This window comes from Zeus faber (genome assembly GCF_960531495.2).
Source record: "Zeus faber genome assembly, chromosome: 6".
In the NCBI taxonomy this organism is placed as follows: Eukaryota; Metazoa; Chordata; class Actinopteri; order Zeiformes; family Zeidae; genus Zeus; species Zeus faber.
Window position 1 is genome coordinate 10,325,991 of NC_137201.1, and position 19,562 is coordinate 10,345,552.

A 19,562-nucleotide genomic window follows, 5' to 3' on the forward strand; every position below is an offset into this window, starting at 1 on the left:
TTTCTTAAATAGGTTAACGCAATTACTACATTTTTTTCAGTACATAAGTAAAAGCAAAGATGGTAGAGAGTTGGAATTCTTTCAATGATTTCTGAGTCAAATTATTTGCCTCATGTTTGCGTCTGCTCTGCATAGGTGGAGATTGACATGCCAAATGAACTAGGAGTGTTTAACCTGAATGCCGCTCCTGGCAACACCTGCTCCTCAATCTACTCCACGCTGCCAGAGGGCACCAGTGACTCAGGTACAACCTAACAACCTAACCTATATATTTAAATATTACTTCTTTAATCAGGTTAGTGCTTCCATCAAGTCCAATGTCAGATGAGATGACATAAATATGCATGGAGTGTGGAGGGCATCGTATTGCATGCAGGAAGAGCGTGACTTGATCCTATATCTGTCACTAAGTTCACTGTACAAATCATTTCTCCCTATCCATCCCTCTGGCGGACATCTTTCTTTCCCCTTTATTCCTCAGAAGCAGCGCTGAGCCAAAAGGCCTCCCTGCAGCTGAGTGTGGGCCAGCAGGTGGAGTTTGAGGTCAGCTTCCTCTCCGAGGAGCCCCTGAGCACCCGCGCCAAGATGACGCTGCAGGTGCAGGACAACCTGTACAACCTCACCGTGGTCCACCTGGCTGGAGAGGCGTACCAGGATATCATCTCCCTGGACAACCTGAGAGGGGCGCCGCAGGACAAGGATCAGGACGACCGGGTGCAGGAAGGTACGATGGGTGGGAAAGAAAGGAGGAAGGTTGGTGGGAGAGGAGTTAGTTAATTTGACACCGGTCGATCTAGATAGTGATCTGAACACTCATAACGAGCAGCGTCTTACGATTCCTTTCGATGTATTTCAATATTGATTCACTCTGATATCAATGAGAAGGCATGCAATCCGATTTTTATCTTTGTATTGACATTCCACTGCAACTCAATCGCTGGATCTTGAACTCACTCACTGTTCTGGGTTGTTCGGTGTTACCGTATTGCTGTGTCGTACTGTTGTATACTGTGCTGTATATCTCACGAACGCTACCTCACTTTATTCATATGCCACTTTAATGCACATATCTGTATATACATAAATAGTCTATCCCATATACATAAGTCTATCCCATATACATATGCCTATTCCCTTTATCTATTCTATTTATTCTTTTGTATTCGACCTACTGCATTACGTTTTAAGAATCAGTTAGTTGGTCTAGTACAAATTCTTAGGTAGCTACTTCAGTTTAGGACATATTGTGTGTAATCACCAGGTGCGTCGCATTGACATTTCACTGCATATATGTATGAAAGTATGTATATGTATGTGACGAATAAACCTCTTGAATCTTGAATCTTGAATCACTACCACCCTGTGTGTGTCCCACAGGTACTTATGAGGTGCTGTATTTTGAAGACTGCCACGTGGGGCGTGCCCACCAGGAGCACTTCACCATGACCAACCACTGCAGCAGCGCAGTGTTTAGGTTTAAGTGGCCTCCCCCAGGACCACAGATCTCCTTTTCCCCACAGGTACTGCGAGGCGTGAGAGGGTGGAATAGAAGCACAACAATACGCATGTAACTTCATTTTTGTCTTAATCAGTGGAAGGGGGGTGGAATGTTCAAAAGGGCCATTTAAAAAAACCTTCATAACTAGCTGCCACCATCAATGAAATGATCAGCATTAGGTTGACAGTTCTGAATAGTGTATGTCTTTGTTATTATGGATCCAAAATCTTCGTCTTCGTCTACAGGTGGGACACCTACATGCTGGCTGTTCTAAGGAAGTAACCGTCACCTTCTTCTCTAATGAACCGGTGACCCTGGCCGGCGAGAGCGTCATGTGTAAGATCTGTCAGGTGGAGTTTGACCAGCCGACAGACCAGGTGCCCGACTGGGACGACAGGCATCGGGCGGTGCACTGGATCGACGCGTCCAAACCGGCTGCCGAGTCTTTGCCGGCACAACCCAAAGAGAGCAAGGTACGCAACGTGGATACAGACACTTACACGCTGTGAGGAAAATTCTGAATGAAAGACTGTGGAGTGGGGATATGCATGTGCGTAATTTAGGTGATAAAGACGGACCCCGAGCCGCCCTGCTCGGAGGTGGAGGACTCTCAGAGGGAGCTGGAGCTGCGTGTCAGCGCCGTGTGCGACTACGCCAAGTTCAGCTGCGAGCACGACCCCATCCGATTCACAGACACCATGCTGTACCAGACCAGGCTCCACCAGTGAGTCACTTCTCCGAGGGCCATTATGTTCGAGCCAAACCCAGTCCGACAGATTGCTCAGATATCATCAATTATCTCGTAGCAACCTGTTCACGGTTTGTACAAACCAACAGATGGCAGGTTTACAGACTGATGAAAACAAAATCAGCATCACATTGTATTGTACTTTTGTCTTAATAATCAACTTACGTAAGAACATAACCATGGCATTACAGTAGTAGAAGATGACAGAACAGTCAAAAAATACGTAGATCAAAAATAAAATTGTATTTATACTAACTCAATTGATAGGCAGCAACCGTCATTCACCTTCACAAATATTTTGATTTTGCATTTCGTTTTCACCAGTGGGGAAATCTTCTAGAAAGCTGATCAGCCTCTTTATGCTCACATGGTTCTCAGCAGTGAGAGAAAAAAACGATTGCATTTGTACTGAATAATGCCCAAACCCGGAGGGAAATGATGGAAACAATCCACATGGCTTAACAGGTTAGCACTGTTGCCTCACAGCAAGAAGGTCCTCGGTTCAAATCCTGGCCGTCTCAGGTCCATTCTATGTAGAGTTTGCATGTTCTCCCCATGTTTGTATTGGTTTCCTCCAGTTTCCTCCCACCATCAAAAGACATGTATGTTAGGGTTAATGTGTTGTTGTGGATCCTCCAGATCATGAGTGGATAGTGGCATGTATTTTGCAGCTTCTCAAATCTGAGTCACAAGACTCGGATATTGCCTTAGTATGTGACTGTGAGCGTGTAAAGCGAACTTGGGTCCCTTGAAAGGCGCTATATAAATTAAAGCCATTATTATTATAAATACTCCATTCAAGGAATGTATGATGTTGTGGGGTTTTGCTTTTTACATGTTTGCTTATATCAAATTCTGTGTCTACAGGCTGCAGATGGTGAACAAGGGGAGCGTTACGTTGGAGTACTCGTGGCAAGTCCTCATGGATGACAGTGGCCGGAGAGGTACAGTGCCATACCATGCTTGCGTGTCAGGATCCTGATCATTCTGTCAGCGGTTATTTTGCAGGTAATGACCAAATAACTCTCACCACTTAGCACTTAGAGCTCTTTGTCTCTCCCAGGTGTGACTCCTTCTTCGCGACCTGGAAGCAGGGCGGCTAGGGCAGTCACCTCAATTCGCCCTGCCAGCGCTCTGGTGAGCCTGACATCGTTACTGATGGGGGACCCGGACCAGCCTCCCTTTAGTGTGGAGCCCAACATTGGGCTCCTGGCGGCCAGTACCACCCAGACCTTCCAGATCCGCTTCTCGCCTATGGCAGTGGCCAAGTATGCAGGGAGGTTGGTCTGCAGGTAAACACACTTTAAGAATAAACATTTCTTCCATACTTATGTATTCCAGTTGTGATGTACATGTGGGTCTTATTACCTACTGGGAATCTCTGCCGTACGCACCTTCAACAGTACCCTTTGGCCAGCTGTTAGGTCATTGGCTGGGGACCACCAATCCTTGGAACTTCGCTCCTTGTCCCGGTACATCTCCTGGTGGTGGAGCGGTGGCAGGGACATCTTAATTCCACAGTTATTAATTTCCAAATTCCTGTCTTACCTCCTGAGCCGCAGCCAAAAGCCGCCCTCTCTGCCTCTTCTGCCAGCTCTCTTCCTGCCTTCTGGACTTTGGCTCCCGTAACTCCCATGTCTCTGAGGAGGCGTAATGTTGATGCACTGATGAAGCCCTGGCATTCCACTGACCGACGGATCTCCAACCAGCCCATGTGCACTCAGCAGCCAGCTCTTATCACTTTGCCTCTTCCTCTCAGAGGCAGCTTCTTTGCCTTCCTCCCATAGGAAAGTAAACTTGATGAAGAGCACTGTTTTGGCAGCGGTGGATATATCAGGACAGAGTGATGTTGTGATGGCCTCTTGGGGGAACTGGAGTTGCCTGCCAATGTCGACCCTCATCTCCCGCCCCGGGGGAGAGGTGTCGTGTTGGGTCTCTCGGTTTGGCGCCTTCAGGGTCGCTCCTGCGCACAGAAGCCAGTGTGCACACTTCGGCCAACACTTCCTCAAGACTTGATTGTTTCGTGGGGATGTGTTGGAGGCTGGCATTTGGAGTATTGCTGAGGGGGCAGCTCTCCTTGCTGCCAAACCACTGGACGAGCACCTGGATCTGATGAGGACGCTGAGCTGGGTTTATGCAATTCTCCACACTCAGACCAACTGATTGGCCTGTTTTCAATGGTCTCCCATGGCGCCCCAATGGCACCCTTGTGACACACCCTTGACTTTCCATCTTGACATCTCCGCCACAACCAACTCCTTCCTCTACTTCCTGTTGATGTTGGACCAGAGCTTCAGCCCATCTCGGTCCAGTGCATCCTGCTTGGACCCTGCTGACGACTTCCTGATGTCGGAGTATGATTATCGCGTTGTCCACCTTCCCCAGGTGGAGGGTGTGCACCTGGCCAGCTGTTCTCCTGAGTAGCTGGTCGAATGGACTTCCTCAACTCCAAAACCAGCCTGGTCTTTCTTGCTTGTACCCCAGGCTGAGGGATTGCATGGGTGTTCCAGCACAATCTGGCATGTTTATTTATTTTTTGTCAATCTTCTTGATCCAGCATCCCGAATTTGGAGGATGAGGCTCAGGCTGCCTGCGTGTCCCTGCGCGGCCGCAGCCTGCTGCCATACTGCCACTTCCAGCTGGAGGACTCAGACTACGTCAGCAAGGGCAGAAGAAGCAGGCAGTTCCGTGGTCCCCTGGACCCCAACACCAGGGTGATTGAATTTAACTCCATCGGCGTCTCTGTAACCACAACAAGGTAGGACGTCCTCTGAGAAGGTTTGGAAGTGACGCTGCTCATGGTTAATGGCTACAGGTGTATTTAAGTATATGAAGAAACTCGAGTTTTGAGTATAAGAGCCTGAAAGACACCAACTAAACCCTAGATCCAACATTAAAACAAAAAGCTTATAGATCACTCACAAAACATTTTTTCCTTGAAAGCATGGATGATTTAAATGAAAGCTGAGATTCTTATCTTGTCAAAATGCTGAAAGTCTGTATAGTTGTTTTATGTGTATTCATGCCATGTCTCAATCCTCAGACGTTTCGGTGTGGCGAACCCCACCAGCTGGCTTTACTCCTATGAGTGGAAGTGTCTGGACTCGGAGCCTGGCCCGTTCCGTTGCCTCACACCGAGCGGCAGCATCCAGCCTGGGAAGTCGGTGGAGGTAAGCCTGGAAACACGGTTTTTGGAACCTGTAGTAAATGGTTGTTTATTTATTACTGTATTTTTATTAAATAGCTGTAATGTATTGCAGCTCACACTCCTTGCTATGCTTGTGTGTGTATGTGTGTGTATGTGTGTGTATCTGTGCGTCGCAGGCGTGTTTGGAGTATGTCGCGGAGAATCCTGGTCTGGTGGAGTCATTTTGGGCTTTCGTTATCGAGACACCACCCGTCTCCTTTCCCTTCCTCTTGGTCGGGAAATCCACGGAACCACAGGTTTACATGGACAAGGCCCACTTGGAGCTGGGGGATGTGCTCGTTGGTTTGTAACACACACACACACACACAGTAACCCCTGTCTATTTGTTGTTATTGTCAAAGAAAATCCAAAGAAACTTGTGTGTGCAGGACGCCGAGTGGAGGAGACGGTGTATTTGGTGAATGCAGAGGAGCTTCCTTTCCATTTTATGGTGCTGCAGTCGTCCCTGCGCTCTGAAGACCAGCAGCAGAACGTCACCCTGCTGCCCTTGACGGGCACGGTGGCACCCAGAGACAGGTAACCCACACTGAAAATAGACACTGTTCTCCCACTCAATAGTTAGATCATTGGTAGGTAGGGTGGCACTTTATTCATTTTTGGAGGTAGGCATAAAGTAATGTTTATTTAAGTAGGTTTTAAGTATTTAAGTATGTTTCAATTATGTTGCTTATCGCACGGCTACTCACTAAAAAAAAATAATACATTAAGACAGAATATTGATAGATATTGATTGAACTAGTATGTCTTGTATCAGAGCCTCCACTTAAAAAATGTCTAAGTGAACGTTGCTAACACTGCCCCCGCCCTACCGGATGTTTTGGGGAATTTTTCTGTTTCTGACCAATTTTCCTGATTCGATGGATGTACAGTTATTTCAACTTGGGCCAGCCAGACTTGAAATGTTTATGTAGCGAGGCCAAGGACAGGCAACTGTAATCACAGTAGACTGCTGATGCTCAAGAAAACATACAAACAACAAGAGACCCATACTTAAAGTTGTAACAGAAGTGCTTTTATTTTTTTGTAATACTCAGAAATATTGATATAGGCTTATAAGTGTTAATTAGTGAGGTGTCTAGATTTTTCTTTTTTAAGAGTGCCTTGATGACAGCTTTTTTCGGAGCCTGTGGCTAGAAACCTGAGAGAAGAACCATGTTGACAATTTGTAGAAGATCTGAGGCCATGCAATTTGAAAAAAATTTGAAAAAGCCTGTTAGCTGAATATCAAGGCAGCAGGGGGAGGATTTCAGGTGCTGTATAATGTCCTCCACGTTTTTAAAGGTTCAGAGGCTACTGACACAGGAGGGTTTTTTAGCCTGTCGACAGTAGTGAACAAGGCACGCGCATTATTATTGGTTTTGGTGATAGTGTCAGAAAAGAAGGAACGCCTTGCATTTCTCAATTTCAAATTATAAATGCAAAGTCTCTCTTTATAGACGTCCTAATGAACCTGAAGATTTTTTTTCCACCACTTGTGTTCAGCATTTCAGCACTCTCTTTTTTTTCTATTCTTACCAGTGTGGAATTTCTCCATGGAGATCTTATCTTACTAGAGACCACCTTCACCTTAGTGGCTTCAATGGTGCCAATAACATTTGTCATTTTAGAATTTAAATGATTGACAGGCTCATTGACTGAGACCCAAGGGAGGGCAGGTGTGGAAGAGAAATCCTGAATAAATATTTCACTGGTGTTTTCAGTGATATACTGTTTTTTTCAGTGATTACCTCTGTTTTAACATTTGTGTGCATGGAGATCGTACTCTCAAAGAAAACACAGGAATGATCAGAGAGAGCAACATCAGTCACCACCAAGTTAGAAATGTTCAGACCCTTGGAGATGATTGAGTCGAGAGTGGGGCCCTTTTTGTGTGTGGGCGTGGTGACATGCTGTGTCAGTCCATAGTTATCAAGAACACAACACAGTTCTTTGGTCCCTTTGTCCTGGGGGGTTGTCAACATGGATGTTAATAATCAACAACAATAACTACACAATCACAGTCAATACAGATTATAGACAGCAAGTTCAGCAATGTCATAAAAAAAGGTTGCACAGTATTTAGGTGGCCTGTAAATATTTAGAAACATAGCTCAAGAGGAGGAATTCAACTTAAGAGCCACAGATTCAAAAGAAGCAAAATTTCCATAAGATAGCTGCTTTCCTTTGAGGAAATCATTAAATAGAATGGCAACTCCGCTTCCTTTCTTATGCACTCTAGCTTGACAGTGAAGCTACAGTCACTAGAGAGGAGGGTGACCTGGATGGGGTTTGGGAGGTTTGAAGAATGTGGTGGTGAGTGGGGATTCAGGTGGAGACTCCTCTTGCTCTTGGCTCTGATGACTCACGCTTTTAGCTCTCTTCTTCCGTCATGTCAGAGACCATACCCTTGGGAAAGCAGAGTATTTTGGTGTTCTTACTGCCCATGCTTCTTCCATCTCTTACAGCAAAGTCACCCACAATCAGAGTTTTGGGCCCAGTCATTAGCGTTCCTGTAGCCTTCTACTTTCTGAGTTGCTCTCACTCTTCTTGCTGTGTGAAGATGAGAGGCTGTCCAGGTCGTCAGACAGAGGGTCCTGCAACAGTGGAGCAAATCTGTTCTCCAGCTGCACACTTGAGTGTTGGGGAGGTTTGTTGCTAGCTCCCCCTTTCGCAGCTGTCCACGGTTGTGTCCTGCCAAGGACAGGGGTTGAAGAGGCGCTGTGCCTGGATGATAATGCACGCCAGCCACTCGCATTCCAGTTCTCAGGGCGCTGAGCTCTGCCTGTTAGTCGTCCTCTCATTTCCCAGGGGTAATGATTTACTCTTAGGGTAAGCACCGAGAGAGTCCCGTTATTACCTGTTTTTTAGTCATCTTGTTGGTGCTAATTAGGGGTGTGTTTGCGTTATCTTGTCCACTGATTTGAGTCTGTGGTAAAGTGGTGTCATTCCCACATAGTCCATTCACTTCCACATCCACTTCTAACCGGTGAATTTTGGTTTCCAGCTCTGCAATCTTCTGTAGAAGTTCGTGGAAGTCGTCTGTGGAGAAGGGGGCATCTTGCTGCTAATTAGCTTAGCCTAGCTTAGTTTACTGGAGCGAGGGGAGCTGTGTCCACTGCAGCTGGTGCTGGTAGTAATCCTTTATAAACAGTTGTAAAATAAGTGTCCAGTTGTTGGATGGAGCCGCTGTTTCTTCTTTAAGCGTTGCAGCAGGAAAAAGGTGCCGGAGACGGTGAACATAGAAACAAAGCATAGAGCAAAGCAGAGAGCGGAGAGCAAAGCAAAGCGCGTCTGCTCCACACGAAAGACAAGACTCTCAATCTGTGCTTTTGAATTAACAAAACATTATAAACTAACAATAAACATGAAAATAAGCATTACATTAGAACAACAGCGCAGGGCATGTCCAATTTTAAGTTTCCGTTTTAGGATTATTTTCTTATTTTAATTTTATGTACATACACTGCGACCTCTTGCCCTTATTTGTACCTTGACTCTTACTTTATTTATATTCAATTCTTATTTTATTACATTTTTATTTTTTTATTTTTTTATATTTCCTCCTTATCTTTGCCTTGTTATTTTATCTTTTTATGCCGACTATGTAGTTGTTGCCTGTCATGCCCTAAGAATTTCATTGTACTGAATGACCTTGTGTTGTACTGTGCACTTGACTAATAAAACACTTTGAACTTTATTGGTCGCACGCACACATAGAGGTGTGCGCGAGCCTCCCCTGGATTCAGTCCCTCACTCTAAGTGAAACTGTTTTAATTTACTACAGGTAAATTCTCAGTAGTCTGATGACTCTGTTTGTTTATCCGGCTTTGTGTGTGTAAATTCACAACAAATAACAAACGGGACATACTCATATGTTTCCCCGTTGAACCTGTGATGCAGATGTCCGCTGTCGGTGATCTTAAAGCCCAGCAGAGACGGCACAGTGTGCTTCAGGCCGATGGTGAGCGTGAAGGGAAAGACGGAGCCGCTGCCCCTGGGCATTAAGGCCGACGGCTACACAATGAACGTCTGCCTCGAGGTGCAAGACTCCGAAGGAGAGCTCCGAGAGATCAGCCCTGACCAGGAGGACGCTCTGGATTTTGGAAAGGTTCATAAACACGAGAGAACGTAGGAAAGAAACTGGAGGCTCACTGTGCTTTAAAGGAAAGCTCCTGTATGTTTTGACCTAATCCTTATTTTCAATCTCAGTGATTGGCATCAGAATTGATTGTTCTAGTATTGAGATAAGTATTGAGGAGTATTGAGCTCCAGCCAAATGCCAAGCAATGGGGCAATCGCAGCCATGTTCTTCGGCAAGTCGAAAGCATTTGGCTACGGTTAAAAACGCACAAAGTAAAGACAGTAGAAGAAACTCTTTCAAAAAGAAAAAAGAAAAACAGTTTTGAGGTACTTTTACTTTATTAGTGTTAGAGGACTAGTGCGTTTGAGGACTTTATACTTTTACAAGTGCTATTGTTTTTGTTAAAAAGTGTTTTGCACCCAGTTTGCCAACACAAGCAAACCCTGCATGCAAATTTATTTTTGTACAGCAGGAAGTACTAGCATAATAAAAATCAACTGTTGATAAAAAAAACCCCTTCCCTCTCTCGTAGGCTACCGACAGCACTGGTCCGTGCTTCATTTATGGATCATTCCAGTTTGCGTGCCATTTTATTTTTCAATTGCTGTGCGTATGCTGTTTCTAGGTGGACCTGACGGAGCTCTCCACCTTTACCCTTTTGATGTCTAACCTGGCGAGGTTCAACCTCTGCGTGAACTTTGACATTGAGGCTCCCCGGCAGCTGCTGCCCTACCTAGAGGTGACGCCAGAGCCGACTGCCATGGTGGAGGTCGGCCAGCAGCAGCGCAGTTCTCTCTGCTTCTGCCCCCAAAGCACCTGTCGCCTCCAGGATGTCCGGCTCCTTGTCAAGGTAAAAAGCACCTTGGTCGAGCTTTAGAGTCTAAGGACAATGGTTCAGTCACTAGAGGTCACATTGTTGACATGTTAACGTGTATTCATCCTCTCCTCCCCGCTCTTTTTATTAACTGCCACTTCTGTCCCCCCTCTATGTCCCCTCTAGGTGAAGGACGGGCCGAGGTTCACCTTCGCCGTTACAGGCAGGGCTGTGTCGCCTGGACTTGAATTTTCTTTCACCAAGTACAACTTTGGGAAGTGCTTCCTTCACACTGCTGGCATGATGCCCTCCTCCCAAACACTGCTCATCAGCAACAAGAGAGACAGGGGCTTCAGGTTTGTGTTGCCGTGTGTAGCTATTCATCTGTGTGTGCGATGACCATGGACTGTGTAAACGATGGATGTAAGCGTTTTTGCCGTCACCCGTTGGATTCTGAAGATATGATTTGAAGCCTGGAGTTTGTGATTGCTCTCGTCTCCATTTTGGCAGGCTCTATCCTGAGCTTTATAGATTTGGAAAGATCGGATGGAGAAAAGTCGGGTGGAGTTCTGGTCTTCTGGGGGAAAGGGGCGGTGTGGACCCCCAAACAGTAGGGGGAAGGAAGAGACTCACCCCGTTTGCGCTTAATGCGAACAAGGGAACCGTCAATCAAGACAACTACACCCTCAAATATACCTCTCTTTAAGCTTTAATACCTTCATTATCGAACTATACTTTAGCGACACTAGTGAGGAAGTTTCTTTATCCAGTGACTTCCCTCGAGTCTGAGGTTTTCTGCAGCACCATCTAGCGGCCATTAGCCGAACTGCAGTATTGATGATCAACGTCTGAGGACGTACGACTACACGTGCTTATAAAAACAAATTTGTTCACATACCTTTCTCCAGTATTCAGTGCCATTTCCAGAACACCCCCTACTTGGAGATGGGCTTGCTACCCCACACTGTGCCCCCCGGTGGTGTGATTGAGGTACCACTCACCTTCTATCCCCATGAGGAGCGACGGTACTACGAGAAGCTCACCTTCTTCATTAATGAATGTTCCAAACAAGTGGTGGATATATTCGGACAAGGCATCGAGATGAAGGTGAGCAAGAGCCTAGATTCGGTTTCGATCAGGAGAATCTGATACAGTCTGAGCAGGTCACAGGAATGTCACAGTTTGCAAAAGTGTGCCTTGTTAAAGGGTCGATACATCATACCGTTTATCCTGACTATCTGTCTACCATCCAGCTACCTATCGGATCTTAGAATAACACTGTATGCCCCTCTCTCTCTCTCGCTCTCTCTCCCTCTCGTAGCTGGAGGTGGAGGATCCCAGCATGAGGCATGTGAACATGGGCTCTCTACTGCCCGGGCAGAAGATGAAGAAGCAGGTGTCCCTGGTCAACCGCAGTCCCTCAGACCTCACCTTCTCCCTGCAGCTCAGCTCACAGCCACCGCTGGACCCGAAGGTATGGAACAGCCGTCCAAAGTCTGACGTGTTCATTTCTGGCGGCTATTTTACTAATAGTTTATCTTTCCTCTTCTCTGTTGTTTTACTTTCTCCAGACACTCTCCTTTTCTCCGGTAGGAGACTTGAAACTGAAGGCCCACAGTGGGCACTGTGTCGTGGAGCTCCAGTGGTCGCCCTGTCTGCGCATGTCCGCCTTGTCAGCCCAGCTGCAGGCCGAGTGCATGGGTGGGCTACATCCCCTGCTGACCATCCAGGGCTGCTGCCAGGTAACAGGAAGAGCGATGCTCTTGTTTCACACCGCAGGGCGAGTCCTGATGCTCTGGATTAATGTTTCTTGATAGGCTTTTAATACTGAGGAAGCTGTGAATTACCAACAGTTTACAACCTAACTGATCTTCCCTGCGTTATGGGGTATTTTGCCCGTGAAAGTATATTTTTAGAATAGAAATTGTGTTAAAGTACAGTATATTTCTACCCATTTGTACTTTTTGTCTGGATACTTGAACTGATCTTTTGGTAATTATTTTCTTTATATACTAATTTAAGGTACTCTTGTCATATAATCAACATTAATATGCTGTAAGTGAAGTGTAAGTAAACTCATAAATACCCATTTTCATTTGGCGCCCAACATCATTGTATGCAGCATAATCTTACTGTTAAGGTATACTGAAACTAATGATTGCTTACCAGTCCCAATGTTATCGCTATCCTTTTGACATTAATTATTTAAAATGCCGTTTTGCACCATTGCATACATACATTTAAAGTTTGTGTGCAGTTATGACAATAAAGTAGTAGAGTAAAGTCGAGTCAAATTGTTCCCCGCTGTCAGGGTGTGGAGGTCCAGCTGGACAGGGACTACTTGGCTTTCGGCGCTGTGGTCCAGCGCTGCAGGGCCAGCAAGAAGATTGTCATGTCCAACACAGGAGACATAGGTGCCAAGTAAGACTCAGAACTGTGTACTGTAAATGTAAGCTATTGCTCTGTGTGTGTGTCTCTCTCTCTCTCTCGCTCTCTCTCTCTGTCTCTCTCTCTCTCTTTCTCTCTTCTATCTCTGCATACACTGTGTTGGAAGCAGGCGCTTATATAACACAAACATATGTAAATTTGTGCAAACTCATTATCATTTAGAAGTAGAAATGGCCTTCAGCAATGTTTACAGAACGCTTCATTACAGACAGATCAACAGACTTCACAGGCCCCGCCATGTTCACCTGATAATCTGACGTCTAGATGACACTATACCATAACGGCAGGTTCCAATGGGAGACGAAGGACTTTCCTCCGGATATCATCATCCTGCCCGTCTCAGGCTACATCTGCCCGGGCGCAGACTTTCCTTTCGACGTGACCTTTGCCCCCGCTGAGCTGTGCGAAGCGAGGTACGAGAACGTGACGTGCACTGTCGAGGGCTTCGCTGCTCCCATCATCCTCAAGTTCACGTGCTCCTGTATCGTGCCGCCTTTCACCAAAGAGGTAAGATTAATGTCCTGACACTGTGCGTCAATGTTTTTTTTGGAGAGTTACATCACCCTCACGCTAAGGTGGCTTAAAAGACCCACAATGCACAGCAGTATCCCATAACTCTATCCTTCAGTGAAATTGAAACGTCTTTACCCATTGCAAACAATCCTTAATGGGGAAAAAGTGCTTTTATGTCACGAATAGTTCCTGAAACAACAAGAGTACTGGAGGTAAGCTCTCTAACATCCAGATCCATACCTCCTCATGAGCAGCGTTTTTTAAAAGATTCAAATGAAATAGAAAATTCTCCTTGCACAAGACCCAGTTATCCCTGCAAACCTCGGGTTCGGCTGCATTCCCGGCCTCCCCCAGAGGGAGGGAGGCGAAATGAAAACGCCGCCATTCTGAAATGACATTATGATGAAAGGGCCCTTGTATCCTCCTTTGGTATAATGCACCTCAATACATTGTTTCCCAAGGCGTGCATGCTGCCTGGATGTTGTCAGAGTGGAGCTTGATTCACCTGAATGCTAGTCATGAAAATAGGCTGACTAACTACAGCAATCGCTAGATAGGTAGATGGCTAGATGGATACATACAGTAGATGGATAGACTTATAGATTTATTGATGGATGGATAGATAGATAGATAGATAGATAGATAGATAGATAGATAGATGGATAGATACTTCCTTAAATCCCCCAAAAAAGCCACCAAGACAGAAATATTTGGCAACATACAATAAACCTAAAAAACCCCACTAAACTATAAACCAGAACAATTAACCAAAAAATGAACAATGAACAAAAAGAATTTGACAATATACAATAAGCCTACTTAATGACAAATATTAACATTTAAATCTAAACAGTTAACAAAAAAATTCACAGTAAACAATACCCCTCTGTATAAACAACCGGCCACAGAATCAAAAGGAGACAACGACCAAATACGAGAACTTTTTCATAATTTATTTTTTCTTGACGCTCCTCGTCCTCCAGGTGACCAGTTTCACGTGCCCCGTCCGCGGCTCACACACGCAGACCCTCACCGTGTCCAACCCCACGGACCAGCGCTGGAGCCTGAAGCCCGTGGTGGAGGGCGAGCACTGGAGCGTCCCGCCCGCCCTCATCGTAGAGCCCTACGAGAACAAGAGCTACGAGATCACCTACAGACCCATGACCATGGCCGCCGAGGGAAAGAGGCACCTGGTAAAGAGACAATCAGCTTCATGTGAACAACTCACACGACCTTTTAAAAGTGGAATGTATAGTCTTTCCATTGTACATTGTGGATATCAGGGTTCTTACTAGGTCCTTGAGGTGCTTGAAGTACTTGAATTTCAGAAATGTCAGTACTGTAATACCTTGAAAATAGCTCCTGTTGTGCTGAAGCGCTTGAAATATCCTTGAAGAAAAGCGCTCAGTGAATTATTTATATATATATATATATATATATATATATATATATATATATATATATATATATATATATATATAAATAATCGATATAGTCATATAAATAATAGACAATAAATAATATATAGGATTATATTTTAACTAATAAAGATCACATTGAAAATGTATTATATTTTTTTGTGTGAAGGACTTGAAAATGAAAAAATTGTGCCCAAAAAGTATTTGAAAGCCTTGAAAACCCTAAATTTTGTAATGCGAGAATGAACCCTGGGAAAATGACTTTCTTTCTCCGGTTCAGGGTTTCAGGAGTCCTGACGGGCTATTTAGATAAGTGCTGCATTTCTAAAAACATGCACGTTCAGTCCAAATACCGGTGTGCAAAACTAAGTTGTGAAAGACAATGTTCAGTTATTCAGAAAACCACAATCTTTAAGCTTCATCTCCGAACTCTGCTGATCCTTCCTTAATCCAGCCGCTCCCTTCTGTTGCCTCAGCCTCCATGTTCCCTCGTTTCCGTCTCACCCTCCTTCTCAGCTCTCTGCCTCTCTCCTTCTCCATCGTGCCCCGTTTCTTACCTTCACCTTCTCTCTTATCTGATCCCTTATCAGGTGTCTTTCTCTGCACTGGGCCTTTCTTTTAACTTTTTTTACTTTGTGTTCATCATGTCATCGTGTACACTTGAATGTCTGCTTTAATTATGTGTGTAATATTTTTCCTCTCTCTCGCTCTCTCTCTCTCTCTCTCTCTCTCTCTCTCTCCTCAGGGCTCGGTCTTCCTCTCCTGCCCTGACGGGCGGGGCCTGCTGTACTCGCTGCACGGAACGGCCGAGCCTCCCAAACCCGAGGCCACCATCTCCCATGAGCTCACCGCTAAGTCACCCCACACCGAGCTGCTCCCCGTGCGCAACTGGCTCAACAAGTCGCAGAGGTGTGCTTGTTGAGGTGTGAGTGTTTCGATAGATGGGGGTGTTTTTTCGTGGTGATTGTCCCAGGTGTAAAAGTCAGGCGTGCTTTTCCAGGTTTCGCGTGCTGATCGAGATGCAGAAGCCCGAGAGGCCGGACACCACGGTGTCCCTGAAGGGACTGGACTACATCGAAGTGCCTCCCCTGTGCACCAAAGAATATAAGTTATCCTTCTTCTCGTACAAGCAGGGGCTGTTCGGCGCTAAGGTCTGGAAACCTCAACACCACCTTCTTTCTTACATTTTCTTGCTGGGTTGCAAAAGCCTGATTTGCTTGGACCCTTTGGCTCCTCAGGTGACATTTCGCAACGAGGTGTGCGGCGAGTACCTGTTCTACATCCTCAGCTACAAGATTCCCTCGACGAGGGTGCTGTCCACCGTGGAGCTGGTGACCAACGTCCGCCAGACGGCCTCGGCCAGCGTGGAGCTGGAGAACCCGCTGACGCACCCCATCTCCCTGACCGCAGACTGCAAATGTCTGGACGTCAGCGTCCCGCCGCATTGCACGGTGCCAGCGCTGACCAAGGTGGGAAGGGGGAATCACGATATCTAAATATGGGATTTAGATGGCGGCGTCATTTTAAAACTTGGAAGTAGTCACTCGGCGTTGTAATAGTAATCGAGATATAGCTTTTATACAATAAAAAAGATGCCGCCAATTGCTAAAATCAATTCATTCCCATAAACTACAAGATGTTTCAGCAATACTCAATTTGGATTTGTCCTTTGGTGAACCATCCCCCATCTAGGCAACCAGTTCGAAACATTGTCAGATTTCCTTTAGTCTCCCACTTTTGTCTCTCTGTGAGAGTGAATGGAGCTCAGTGGTGATTCACCACTCAACAGGGTATAAGAGGAGATCACACTGAGAAGATATGGTCGCGTCGTGGACATCCATGCTCATGGTTTTTCGCGTTCGGTGCATGTGTTTCACCCTAGGGTGTGGTGAGCTTTGACTACCATCCCCTGCACCCGGGCGACTCTACCATCCGGCTCACTCTCCACAGCAACGAGCTGGCGTTCTTCCACTACGAGCTGATCCTCAAGGCCCTGCCCCCGCCGCCGGAGAAAACCATCCACCTCCAAACGCCGCTGGGCGGCTGCCACGCCACCGCCGCCAAGTTCCTCAACTACTCCCGCATCAAGACAGAGTACTTCTGCAAGGTGAGGAGATCAAGAGATCCGGGACAAAGGGGACGTTTCGTTTACCAACGTACGCATTCAAAATGCATTTCATACGAAACATTTCAAACACTTAGTTTAAGAAATGCATTATTGGCGGTGGGCAAATTCGGTAGTTGGCCAGAGCAGACTTAAGGGTTTGGGAGCGGATTCATGACATGTGGCCGTAACTCCGCCGCACGCCTGAATTTACGCTGTAATCTACATTCTCCCTCTGTCGTTCGCACCAGACGGACAATGCAGTTTTCACGGTGGAGAAGCGCATCGCCGTCACGCCAGGCTTACAGGCGGGGTCGGAGGTCACTGTGGAGGTCTGCTTCGAGCCCCACCACCTGGGGGAGGAGATGGGCGTGCTCACCGTGTCCTCCAGTGCCGGCGGCGACTACATCTTTCCACTTCATGGGAGCTGCCTTCCTCCCAGAGCGCAGGGCCCCTTCAGCATCAAGTCCGGCTCCAGCGTCAACATCCCCTTCAAGAACGTCTTCCTCCAGACGGCTGACTTTTCATTCCAGGTACGAGGGGCCATAACAGCTGTGAAGCTCAAATAGAAAGGTTTCTGCGGTGGAAATACTGGGTTTAATGTCCTACCACAATGAAATATAAATGTCTGTCCAGCTTTTTAATCATACCATGGCTGTGGTAAGTTGATATGATGAAACCACGGATGTCAAACAAAGCCTCTTTATATTGAAATTCCTATACATAATTAAAGTTACCTTGATCCCTACAAAAACAGACTGGCAACTGCCATGACAACCAAAAAAACCTCTTTCACATATTTCTGGCACTTTGTGATCTTGTATTCTTACTGATCTGTTGGTGTTGCCATAAAAGCCATCACTGCAACTCCTTTGGTTCAACTCAACAGGAGGAAGGGGCTACTCTGGGAAGACCGTTACCTCATTATGTCTGTTCTAAAACATATGAAAAATGTCCATAAATATGTTTCAGAACTGTTGAGGGGCGTATTCACACAGCGATTGGGAGGCTTTTGCAGCCGCTCAACCGGTGCAAATAACAAGAAAAAGCCTCTAATTCACAAAGCACACGCAAACGGTGAAATGCACCACTAACTGCTCTGCCACACAAATAGTGTCTCAGTGCGCCGGTGCTATTTGCATGTATTTAAATTTGGTATTTTTCATACATTTGGTGCAACATTGGATCCTTTCTATGCAAATGAGCCTCATTGCAAATCGCGTCCAATTCACCAACACAGGCGCTAATATCAACAGTTAGAGTGACGTTATTACCGTCTGTAAAAAATAAATTAATATTAAGGTATATATATATATATATATATATATATATATATATATATATATATATATATATATATATAAAATCTATCTCTATATAATCTATATAATATATATATATATATAATCTATCTCTATATAATCTATATAATATATATATATATATATATTTTTTTTTAATCCCCCCGTCAGGAATTGGCACAGCACTGGTGCAGCCCCTCCAAGGATCTCCTTAGAATTTAAAATTTTCATTAAACACAACATCAAAATAACTACTGTCCGACAATTACTTAAAGTTTTATTTGTATTTAAGACTGATAATTCCTAAAACGGGCGAGTATAGAGCAGTGGCGTAAATGCGGAATGACTCTCCAATGGAGGACCCCCCGCTGACGCACAGATTATTTACTTTGCCACATGGATCACTGCGATCAGACACAAAATAAGGGCAGGTTGCACTCAGCAGCAAAACTTTGTCATATCTTTAGCGCGATATCTTTTGTGAATCGGACGCTGAAACGGCACAGATAGCAGGCGCAACTGATGCGCAAATCCCGGTGTTGTTAACGGCCGCAATCCATTCTTTGTGAATTTGCCTCTCAGTAATATAAATTCCTTGATTTCTGACTAGTACATCTCACTTCCTTAACCTCCCATAAGTCTTTTGTTATGTTATGTTACGGTTGTGGACCAATACATGAATTTCTCAAAAGGATTTGCATTATTTAACCTGTAAAATACTAGATAATTTATTCTTCCACACTGCTTTGAGAGAAGTCATCTGTTCGATCACAAAGTTGATCTTGAGTGAATGTTCAACTCACAAACTAAAAAGAATCCCTCAGGACTTAAGTCTTAGGCCAAATATAATGAATTGATTAATCAGTTGCCATTTGCGTTTTTCACCCGCTTGATCCCTCAGGTGGACAACCCGTGCTTCTCCGTCAAGGGAGTGGACACCATGCGCTCCAAAAAGACCCACAACATCCTGGTGATGTACGAGAGCCCTCCCCCCGGGGGACCCCAGGGGCCCTGCGTGGGCAAGCTGATCATTTCCAGCTCCCGCTCCGAGGGCCTGGGCCAGGCCTGCTCCTGGGTCTACTACCTGAAGGGGGAAAACGCATCCTAGACACGTTAAGTCAAAGACAGAAAATAGATTTTTCTTTTTTACTCAACTGAATTTATTGGAAAGCTATATCATCGCATTCAGGGGTATGACGATTCCTTCAAGGTGCCTTAGGTTTTTGTTGTTGTCGCTATTGAATGGTGTGCATTTGCTCTCAAGGTCAAAAATCGTGGCAGCTATATATATTTTTTTGTGATTGTATTTCAATTTGTCGTTGTGAAAGTTCTGTCCTTAAAAGCCTTCATTAAACAATTTCTAGTGAAATCCATGTGTCTGTCGTTTCCACATTCATCACATGGGGGCGCTCATTCCAAATACTCCTATCAGTCTCTAGCGTGGTTGTGT

At 45.4% G+C, this 19,562-nt stretch overlaps 1 protein-coding gene across 1 annotated transcript in view; it reads left to right on the plus strand.

The window, feature by feature from the left end:
- Positions 1–19,220, plus strand: part of hydin (HYDIN axonemal central pair apparatus protein) — a gene marked incomplete at both ends in the record, with an annotated part of 94,232 nt that extends 75,012 nt beyond the window's left edge. Inside the window, 26 exons of the mRNA XM_080002781.1 lie at positions 136–244; positions 482–724; positions 1,378–1,520; positions 1,744–1,971; positions 2,062–2,222; positions 3,114–3,190; positions 3,310–3,538; positions 4,804–5,004; positions 5,290–5,416; positions 5,571–5,736; positions 5,823–5,970; positions 9,334–9,541; positions 10,140–10,364; positions 10,515–10,684; positions 11,237–11,435; positions 11,650–11,802; positions 11,900–12,070; positions 12,640–12,749; positions 13,064–13,283; positions 14,273–14,482; positions 15,453–15,616; positions 15,708–15,858; positions 15,946–16,176; positions 16,590–16,814; positions 17,063–17,344; positions 19,014–19,220. Coding sequence (XP_079858907.1) covers positions 136–244; positions 482–724; positions 1,378–1,520; positions 1,744–1,971; positions 2,062–2,222; positions 3,114–3,190; positions 3,310–3,538; positions 4,804–5,004; positions 5,290–5,416; positions 5,571–5,736; positions 5,823–5,970; positions 9,334–9,541; positions 10,140–10,364; positions 10,515–10,684; positions 11,237–11,435; positions 11,650–11,802; positions 11,900–12,070; positions 12,640–12,749; positions 13,064–13,283; positions 14,273–14,482; positions 15,453–15,616; positions 15,708–15,858; positions 15,946–16,176; positions 16,590–16,814; positions 17,063–17,344; positions 19,014–19,220 — 4,758 coding nt within the window. The remainder of the gene's footprint in view (positions 1–135; positions 245–481; positions 725–1,377; positions 1,521–1,743; positions 1,972–2,061; positions 2,223–3,113; positions 3,191–3,309; positions 3,539–4,803; positions 5,005–5,289; positions 5,417–5,570; positions 5,737–5,822; positions 5,971–9,333; positions 9,542–10,139; positions 10,365–10,514; positions 10,685–11,236; positions 11,436–11,649; positions 11,803–11,899; positions 12,071–12,639; positions 12,750–13,063; positions 13,284–14,272; positions 14,483–15,452; positions 15,617–15,707; positions 15,859–15,945; positions 16,177–16,589; positions 16,815–17,062; positions 17,345–19,013) is intronic.
- Between the last annotated feature and the right edge of the window lie 342 nt (positions 19,221–19,562).